The 10166-nt window shown below is 37.7% G+C and overlaps 2 protein-coding genes across 4 annotated transcripts in view; one reads left to right on the top strand and one right to left on the bottom strand.

The window, feature by feature from the left end:
- LOC107091068 (CKLF-like MARVEL transmembrane domain-containing protein 3) overlaps positions 1-6232 on the top strand; it is a 12273-nt gene extending 6041 nt beyond the window's left edge. The window contains exons 2-5 of the mRNA XM_015384797.1: positions 1861-2016; positions 2103-2198; positions 3425-3542; positions 4735-6232. Of these exons, the coding sequence (XP_015240283.1) occupies positions 1861-2016; positions 2103-2198; positions 3425-3542; positions 4735-4763 (399 nt within the window). The 3' untranslated portion in view covers positions 4764-6232. The remainder of the gene's footprint in view (positions 1-1860; positions 2017-2102; positions 2199-3424; positions 3543-4734) is intronic.
- The window catches only part of cmtm4 (CKLF-like MARVEL transmembrane domain containing 4), a 23828-nt gene continuing 19812 nt past the window's right edge, over positions 6151-10166 (bottom strand). The window contains exons 4-5 of one of the 3 annotated variants that reach the window (XM_015384786.1): positions 8199-8297; positions 6151-7970 (exon numbers count right to left, since the gene is read on the bottom strand). In XM_015384786.1, the coding sequence (XP_015240272.1) occupies positions 7806-7970; positions 8199-8297 (264 nt within the window). In that variant the 3' untranslated portion in view covers positions 6151-7805. The remainder of the gene's footprint in view (positions 7971-8198; positions 8298-10166) is intronic. The other 2 variants (XM_015384779.1, XM_015384770.1) reach the window with 2 other exon arrangements.

Consider the following 10166-nt stretch of genomic DNA (forward strand, 5'->3'; position numbering starts at 1 on the left):
CAACCTCATCTATCTCCACTCCACCACCAGTTTCAGGCCTGGGGGGGCCTGAAACTATTCTTTGCTCCTTTTCATGCATATCTATCAAAATTAAGCGCTATGTTTCCTGCCGAGTTCTGAGCGCCAAACACAAAGTAATCGTATCAATAAATTTCTCCTATTTGTCTTTTCTCTTCATGTGAGTTTTTCAGATTGAACTGAACAATCTTATTTTATCTGAGTTTTGGCAGTCTGGGTCTCTTTAAGAACCAGACTGTAGCCTAAAGGTAACTCATTCATTTTGCACCTATGTACCTATTTAATGCCCGATGTTATTAGCTTGGACTCTGCAGATATTAAGAAATGACTTCAAAATACAAAATAATATTTTTCTTTCTTAGATTTCAGTTCCTAGGAGATTCCCATTGTTTTGGTTAATCCAGTTAGGCTTTTTTGACATTTTTTCTCTGCTAGCAGAGATAAACAAAATGCTGCAAACAGTCACGATCTCTGACAAGAAGCTAGTAGGTCTTTGCAAATTTTAAGAGAAGCTTCAGCATTATTTAAAGGATTAGGTGGATTTAATGTTTGTTTATTTGATCATTTATGTAGGAATGTTATATTTAGAGAAAATAGAAAAGATGTTAAACTAATGAGAGCTTCATCAAGGGTCTGTTTAAGCCTAGTATAAGTTTTAAAAACAAGTATATTAAATAAATATATCACAGCCTGTGTGGTTAACTAAACTTTAACTTTAAATCCCAGAAGTTATTAAATTAATGTTGCAATTAGGAAAAAAAAGGATTCAAATAAGTAATTAAAAAGCCTACATTAATGGTCATGAAAGGCATAAAAACCAACTAATTTTAGATAACATCTGAGGGAAACTACACACCCTGAAATATCTGGACAACAATACTTTTTCATTCAATAAAATGTTAACTTAAAAGCTGAAAGCGACTTTCATCTTAAGGTAAGGCTTCGTTATGATCTGTAGAAGAACTGATTGGACAGAGTTTAAGCCATCTGGTGGAACAGATGTATAGGAAAATTCATTCATCTAAACTTTAGACGTTGGAGACCTAAAAATAGGCTTTAATATTCATTTTAAGTATTAGTTACTTCTTAACTAACTGAATCGGATCAAATATGTTTTGGTCTTGTTTATTAAGACAGTTGAACAATTAATAAATTGTTATCACTTGGCTATGAATAAATTAATTTATTTTGTAATAGTCTGTTTTGGGGTTTTTTACTCGTTTTAGCATGAACAGGAGCCTGCTACTAATGTTCCCTGGAAGGATTATCCTGTTTCCCTCTGCTTAGAAATATTTATTTTCTACAGGAGGGCAGCAGTTAGATTTTATTTCCCTGCCTTAGGCCAGAGCAGGGGAGCTGCCCAGGACAAAAGACAAGATGGCCGAGGATGTGTGTGATCACAGCGTCTGGGCTTGCTTTCTTTTGCTCTGATTTTCTGCATGCATCTTCTGTCGAAGTTGTAAAGGAGGCCAAGCCTACTTGCAGAGTGATCAACTCTGCAAAAAGCTTCCTCTTTATTATTACACTTTATTATTACACTTTTGGTGTTTTCAAACTTGTGTTCAAGAAGCGCCAAGAGGGTTTGCATGTGCAAAACATTGAGGATAAATATTGTCTAAAGTTTTGCTTCCAAACAGGAAGTGGGGTCAAAAGCTAAGGCATGAAAACTTTTAACTTTAAAGATGTGCAACATATTCTCCTGGGAGAAGATTAAATAAGATAAAAGTAAAATTTGGATGGGGAAAAACACAGTTTAAGTTAACTCTGATCTTAAAAGCAAAATGTATTTTTTTGTTTTTACTTCTATGTTTCACTGGCATTGAGATTCTCTTCTCTTTACAGGCGCTTTCTTTCATATCCTTTGTGTGTTTTGCTGCATCAGCAGCAGCAGCCTTCGTGACGGTCCCCCTGCTGGCCTTCCTGGCTACTGTCTTCTTCTTGTTTGCCTACTCCACCAAATTCAATGAGAGGTTTCAGGGCTTCTGCTTTCCTCTCGTGGTGAGAATTTAATTTTTATTGTTCATTTATTGAATTGCTTAGCATGTGTTTCAAATTTTTGTAATTTCCTTTTCTCACTCTTCAAGGACTTCATGAGGTGTGTGACAGCCTCCATTATCTTTTTCATCATCTCCATCATGGCAGTGTCTAAGTATCCAGATGGTTCCTCTAAAGCTGCTGGGGTAAAAATCTACTTTTGCATCAAGAATATATAGTCAGTGCTATCATAAGGGATTGTCCTTATCACCAAAACTAATTTCTCACATAAGTAAATCAGTCAGACTGGGGGTGGACTTGGCAGACCTTAGACATTTCTTGGGGAGAGCATCAAGTACTCTTAACTCTGAAGATGTGAGGCATCTCTTGACTTTCTGTGGCGAAGCTGTGGTGCATTTTTGCCATTGTGGTAGGATGTTTGGCTCCTCCTGAGTGATGGTAGTCTGAGCATGTGGTATACCAGCTCTAACCTCAAGGTAGGGTTCTTACCAGCGTCTAAAACAAATCACTTACTGAGCTGTTACCTGTAAAAAATTGTGTGCACGCTGGTAAGCTGAAGTAAGTTTCAAGCAGGGCTGTGTAAAAAAAAAAAAAAAAATGTTTCCAGTACTTAATTGATTCTCATATCAATTCTTAAAAATCTTTTTATAACCAAAAATTGATGAAACATTTATATTTCACAGCGGACTGTAACGTTTGAGAGGGCACTTCTGGTTTGCCCTTTTCATTAATTTGCTTGTAAATATTTTAGAATGAATAATTAGCAATCAACTAATTCAGGTAACAGCTAAAAGAAAATGAATACCACTGATCCAGAGATCAAACTGGAATGAAGGGAATTTATTGTAAATCTTGTGTATTAGAATCAAATAAATTTTTTGACATTTGGTTTGATATCCAGCCCTAGATGTATGTTTCACAGGCTGTAGTAAAAAAAAAAATAAAAAATTTATTTTTAATGTTGTTAAACAGCGATGCCCTGATAACATCAGTAGCAATAATAATCAATTATATTAATCAATGAAAAACACATTGACTTTGAATTTCTAACACAGTCGTCTTTGAACTGCGCTCGATTATGCGCATAAAGCAGGGTGTATAGTTTAACTATCACCCTAATGATCCAATTGTCAGTGCACGCCACACTTTATAGTAAAGCCCTTGAACTGCAGCCTCTCATGATGCTGATGTAAAGAAGTTTCATCCTCAAGGCAGAAACCAATGGTGTAGGCTGTCTTAGTGCTGAATCATGTTATCCTTCACCTTAAATTCGACCTGTTCTTGGAGTCACTAACCCGGCGTCATCTGATGAAAGGGGGGCATTTTCAGTTGGAACATGCTTTGACTACAGATTTCCAGCTTTAATAGTTTGTTCATTGTGTTCACATCTAATGTCCTTTTTTTATTGCAGATCTTTGGATTTATCGCCACCATTGTTTTTGCTTTAGACTTTTATCTCATTTTTAATGAGCTGGCTGGCTTCCTGAAGCAAGGAGGGGAGTCCAACGATGAGCCTTCAAGACAGAGAGGTATTAAGACAAAGAGCAGCAAACAAAGCAATGGGATCATCTAAAATTATTGACAGTTTGTAAGACATTAATTTCACAGGGGCACGCTATTAAATACAGATTTAAATTTATTATTCGATGTTTAAGCAGACACATGTTTGACTGTCTTATATTATTCTGTAAGAAAACCCAATAATAGCCTAATTACACTTTATTAGCAGACTCCACCACAGCATTATTCCATCCATCCATCCATCCATCCATCCATCCATCCATCCATCCATCCATCCATCCATCCATCCATCCATCCATCCATCCATCCTATTCATCCAGCTCCTACGGTGAATCCCAAGGCATTCCCAGCCAGCAGAGAAACATAGTCCCTCCAGAATATTCTGGATCTCCCTCTGGGTTTCCCTTTCCTCCAGGTGAGACGTGCCCAGAACACCTCACCAGGGAGGCGTCCAGATGCCCGAGCCACCACAACTGGCTCCTCTTAACATGGAGGAGCAGCAGCTCTACTCTTTCTTGTTCTTTCGGTCATGACCCAAAGCTTATGACCATAGATGAGAGTAGGAACGTAGATCGACTAGTAAACCAAGAGCTCTGCCTTTTGGCTCCGCTCTCTCTTCACCAGAAGAGAGAGAGGACAACCTTATGGACATTCACAGCAGACACCAATACGCCTGTTGATCTCTCACTCCATCTTCCCCGCATTCATGAACAAGACCCCAAGATAATTGACATTATTCAAAATGTCAATTAGTCAAGCATGGCATATGTTCTAAAAATGTTCCACTGACTTTTTGCAAAGACACATTCTTACAGCTCAGATTTTCCATAATTATCCTTTAAATAAGGTCAGACCTACTTGCAGGCTTTGTTACTGAAAAGCTCAAACTGTTAAAAATGAGGCCTTCCCTACCAAAACACAGGGTTACAGTTAGGAATGCCATTGGTCGTATACACAGACAGTAAAAGCTTTAGATTTAGACCAATTTGATCTGTGTCAAGGCAGACAACTTAGGGTTAGGCTTATGTTTACCTGTGAATTTTCATAACACAACCGATGCAGAAAAAATCCATCATATGAATGCTGATGAGACAAGAAGTAGAAAACAGGACATATCGTGAGCATTTCTTGCTGCACTTCAGCTGACCACACTGAAAGGAAATATACTCACCTGAAGGTTTGCTACTTTGTGTTTTTCAGATGACTCTTCAGACTCGGACTCAGATTGAAACTCACAAGCAGGTGTGTTCAATCCAAACTTTGGAAAGAAGGTACCACTAAATGCCATCTATGGAGGAATGCGGGAATTTCCTCATTTCACGCTGCCTCACAGACACAGCAAGTAGCAAACAATCTGACAACAGCTGGTCCCAAGTTACATGCTTTTATCTGAAACTCAAGAAACCTGATGCCTTTCTTATATCTCTGAACTTATCATCAGGTTTAAAAAACAAAACTTCCTACAGGATGTCCTGTTTTATTCACAGAGCTGAATCAAGGGTAATTATTCAAACAATTTGGTGATAATTTGATTCCATTTATGCCTCCTAATGGCTTATAAAGCTGTGAAACAGTGCTCTCTTTTTTCTCACTGACATAACCAACAGTAATGCCTGGGAATGTTTTGCATTTTGTAGCTGAATGGTACAAACATTTTGAGCCACTCCTTATATTTTTGGTATAATTTGCTTTGTATGATGGAGACTTTGCTGTAAATTGTTCAAATGTGTTAGTATTTTTGCAGAATAAACAAAACATCACATAAAGTTAGTGTTGCCAATCATTTCTGGTTGGCTGGTTACAACCTCTGTCCAACTGTTGTATTGTGTCTGCAAGTTTTTTTTTCTTAATATTTGAGGTTATCCAAACCTATTTTTGTCATTTTGCTTGTATTTATGTCCCTGATTGATAATGTTTTTGTGAAATCCCAAGATTCCCATCTGTCCAACCACAGAATATATGAAAGACACTCATATGTTGTCATGTATCAAACACTGTCGTTCAACTTTAGCTTTGCTTTTCTGCTGCATGTACTGAAGGCTTTTAGAAGCGGCAAATATGACCCATGTGAGAAAATGTTTTTTTTTCTTTGAAATGGCGCTCTGTCTGGTAAAAACATTCTCTAAGAAAAGCTGTTAATTCTGCAGTTTATTTACAGCTGCTGCTATGAAATCATGCATTAGAGCGCCTCAGTGGCTTTTATTGTAATGTCAGCTGCACTACATGAATGTCACAGCTCTGAAGATGAAAAATATCTTAGCTCTTCCTCCAAAATGGAATTGCAACTAGTCGAATTCACTGACAAAAACATGGGAAAATAGTGGATTGCTTCTGCCAAATGTACATACTGGCATTTTCTAGATGTTATATGAACGTTAAACGGTTTTCAAATTGTTTTAGTACCCTAAGATGTGGAAATAAATGTGCATTAGTAATGAAGATGGTAGGTCAGGCTCCTTTTATTAATTGTTGCATGTTAAATGTTTTGTCGTTAATGTTTTTTATTGCTTTGTGGGCCTGATCAAACTCTTTAAATAAAAGGATCTTTTTCAATATTTGCTGCTTTATTTCATTCGCCACTAAAAGGGATGTGTTTCAAACATTTCAATACAAATATACAAACTGGTCCTGCTGTTGTAAACCTTTACCAGAACAACACCAAAGGACAATTAAAGAAAAGTGCAAAAGGAAAAAAAAAGCTTCATTTTTACTAATTCTTCATTACAAATCATATCATGACGTGGTACGCTGAAAAAGAAAGGCCTGCCGTGTTTTTAAAATTCAAATAAATGGCCGGCTTCATAACTAAAAGGTATAATGCACTTAGTACGAGTTGTTGCAGTACATGTGTTCATAGCATTAATTGAATGTCATTTCATTAATAAAGGTTAAAAACATAAATACAAACATGATTGTCTTTTACAGAAATACTTAAAAAAAAAACTTTTTAATGCAATTTCTGTTTTTTTTTTCTTCAGTTTATCAACAGTCAAACATCATCCTTGTCCTTCCTCGTAGGGAGATATTTTAGATTAATCATCTGTCTCTCACAGATCTCCTTCCCCAACATGTCTGTAGTTTGTCTCACGGTGTAGTAGAAGAAAAATCAGTTCAAATAAAAACCAGCAGATGGAGCCATTGAGTCGGTTTGGAAAAAGTTCTAAACTTTATGGACATTTAGTCCAATTAGGATGTATATTCAATAAAAAAAAGACCTCCTTTATCCTTAGAAGCAAAGATAATACTACTTCTCCAGATACACTTTGTTATCACCAGAGGAACCATTAAAAAAACAAAACATTTCAGGAATGTTAACTGCTTTGCGCCCAGTCTGCTTAAGCTTTCTAACAGACAACATGAAGAGACACAGCGTTCTGGTTGAGGCAACCTGTGATTCATTTTAGATGCATTATGTGTATTACAACTACAATAAAAACTGTCTGTACCTGAGATACACTTTACTGCCTGAGGAGACTGATCTAAAATACTCATTTAGGGGCCAAATATGTTGCAGAACTAAATCCTTGCTTATAGTTTTGCAGCTGAAACAATATATTGAATGGAAGTAACAAGTATAACATAATCATTTGAATCAGAGATCTTGATAGGGTGCTGAGATAATGGGATCAAATAAGGTCATTATTATGTACTATCACAACAAAAACAACAACAAAAAAGCCCTGCTAGAAGTTAATAAAACCAAGGCAAGCTTGATATCTAAGATTTTTGGTTTTCTAGGAATAAAGTTAAAACATATAATATAGAATTTTTTTCAGTGACAGTCAAATGTTTCTCATCAATCATAAAAACTGACCTTCCTACTGGCTGCTGATGGTAAAATAGTTCACTGATTTCATGCTAGCAACAGTCAGAGACATTTGAGATGTCTTTCTGCTAACAGGACAGGTAGAGGCTGTAGGATAAAGGATCGATAAAGAGACGATTGCTGATAGAGCTACTGTCTATCCCTCGTCCATACGTCACAGAAACCTGGAGGACTGTAGGAAACATGTAAAACTCCAATCACAGTGAAAGGCAAAACCTCGGCTAATGTCACCACAGCGCTTTTTTAGTGACAATGAAGTGGAGGATGGTTTCCTTGTCAGTTTACACCTTTAGTCCCGATCCAGCCTTTCAGGACTCTCAATGGCTACTGATTGACTCTCTGGTTGTGAAAGGAATCCTGCTTTGGTGTGAGAGCTGTCGAGGTCCAAAACTCCATTAATTTCTTTTGCGTCCATGTCAGTCAGTCGCCTTCTTTTCGCCAGGTCTCATGCGAGCTCGGGTCGAGCCTCCATTTCTCCTCGAGATGCCGTGCGCGCTCGAATGTACTCGCTGGTCTGAGCGGCCCCCTGACACCCATTGCCGCGGCGCCACCTCCGTACTGCCAGGAAGGTGTTAAGGCCATACACACCTGTCACCAGGAATCCAAAGGTCTGCATACAAGTGGGAACAGGAAGTAGGAGAACAATGTCTGAGTTTAAATTTGAAGCTAATTAACTAGTTTATTAAAGGAGTTCCTTAAGTTTGTTTCTGCAAACCTGTCAGCAACCCAACAATCTAAAATCTGTTGCAGAGAAGATTCCCAGTAATAAAATGAGACATTTCTAAGGACAAAACTCTTGTTTTTGAAACATATCTGTTTAAGCAGACCAGAAACTTACCACTGCTGCTATTTCAGCTCCAGTGTTGTGGTTGATGCAGGCCAGAACGAGGGAAGAGAGGAAGAAGAAAAAGGTGCTGGCAGCAGTGTTAACTAGATCCTGCAGGAAGACACAAATACAGCAACAGCCCCATCTGTTAGGATCCATTGAGATCATTCATAGAAAAAAATGGATGTAAAATACATCCATTACATTATATTATTATAATTTAATTAACATTTAAGATTTTCCTTGTTTGTACGAAGCTCTGTTTTCCTTTGTGAAAGGTATTTGTTTATTTTCCTTCCTGTAGGTTGTGTCAAAGAACCGGCAACTCATCACTGTCAGGCATTAAAAACATTAACTCAGAGAACCATAAAATTAGCCCACTGTTCTTGTCTCTTGTTGGGTTCCAAGTCCAGTGCGCCAAGAATAAACTTGGGATGATAATGAGCACGCTTCGATGAGATTTATGGGTTTTATATTTCATACATCTCTCCTTCTCATCATCTAATAACACACTTCCATGAAGGTTGCCCTGGTAGCAGGTTTGGGATGCGCCAGGCCACAGAGCTTCAAAATGGCAGCAAATAAGATGTTTGATTATTCGCTTGTCGGCAGAAAGAGGAAGCCAGGGATTTGCTTCTTGAACTTTTAAGATTTTGTGGCCAAAATAGACCAATATTTTGTATTAATGTCCAGAACGGCTTTATATTATACAAACAGCACCTACTGTTGTATGACAGCATAAGAGTTCCAATAGTGTGTTCTGCTTTTTATTATAGTTGCTTAGAGACTGAAAGACAGTCTGCTGGATAAACAGACCACTTTAAAATATACAGAGGTTATATAAGAATTACTGCCAAGGTCAGTGTGGGAGACGGTCCACTCATTTGTGCTGTATCTTGTAAAATTGGTATTCTATTCTATGATTTTCTATTCTATTTTCTTTTAATTTCTATTATTTTCTATTCTATTCCATTTTATTCTGATTTTCTATTCTAATATTTTCTATTCTATTTTCTTTTAGAGATTAAAACCTCTAATATTGTCTGTCCGAAGAACATCCTGGGTTTGAGGTGTTTTCCTCAAACCAGGAATTTTTATGTTCTCACTGTGGATAGTTGGATTTTCTCCAGAGGGTCTGATTTCCTCCCACAGTCTAAAAAAACATGACTATGCAAATGGGTTTTTCTAAATTGCCCTTGGTCATCTGTGTGTGGTTGTTTGTCCTTGCTGTCTTTGTACTTTCTGGTGGTGTTTCGGGCGAAAAAGCCACGTTCCACCTTCCACCAGATGATTATTTTTTTACCTGTTACAACAAATATACTTTTTAATGCACCAAAAGATATCTTTTAAAAAAGAATGGTTCCTATAAAACGAACAGTCCTGTTTAGATCCTGATAAATCATTTCCTACTTGAACTGACAAACATTTGGCAAACTTTGTCTCTAATTGAACTCGCATCGACCACAGAAACACATCCTGGATGTCGTTCTTCACTAAACAAAGTCTATGTCCAACCATCAAACCGACCAATCAGCTTCCTGGGTCCTAACTATGGCCATGCAAACACAAAAGAACCAGCCAAACATTAAAGAAACGAGCCATGCATCATCTCATCTTACACACACACCCTCTTTGCACATATATCCACCCCCCGCCTCTTTACACCAGAGGGCAATTAAAAGAAACACCCCTGTTTTACTGCTTCTCTGCCATGTTCAGTCAGAAATGGGTTAAATGAACGGCACCCAGAGTCCCTCGTGATCCGATGCATGATTTTAATCATTGCAGACAAGGTCTCTAATATGACACATGAGGCTTAAACAATAGCAAAGTCCCACACAGTGACTGCAGTCTTGGTCACACATGAGTCCATAAACCTGAGGAGGGAGGGGGGGAATCAGCTGTTTAATCAGTAATCAATATTTCGACACATGGCATGAAACCCGAGTTATAACAGAGACCTTTGACCATCTTCAACTC

Source organism: Cyprinodon variegatus, unplaced genomic scaffold, assembly GCF_000732505.1.
Source record: "Cyprinodon variegatus isolate N-32 unplaced genomic scaffold, C_variegatus-1.0 Scaffold15, whole genome shotgun sequence".
Taxonomy (NCBI): Eukaryota; Metazoa; Chordata; class Actinopteri; order Cyprinodontiformes; family Cyprinodontidae; genus Cyprinodon; species Cyprinodon variegatus.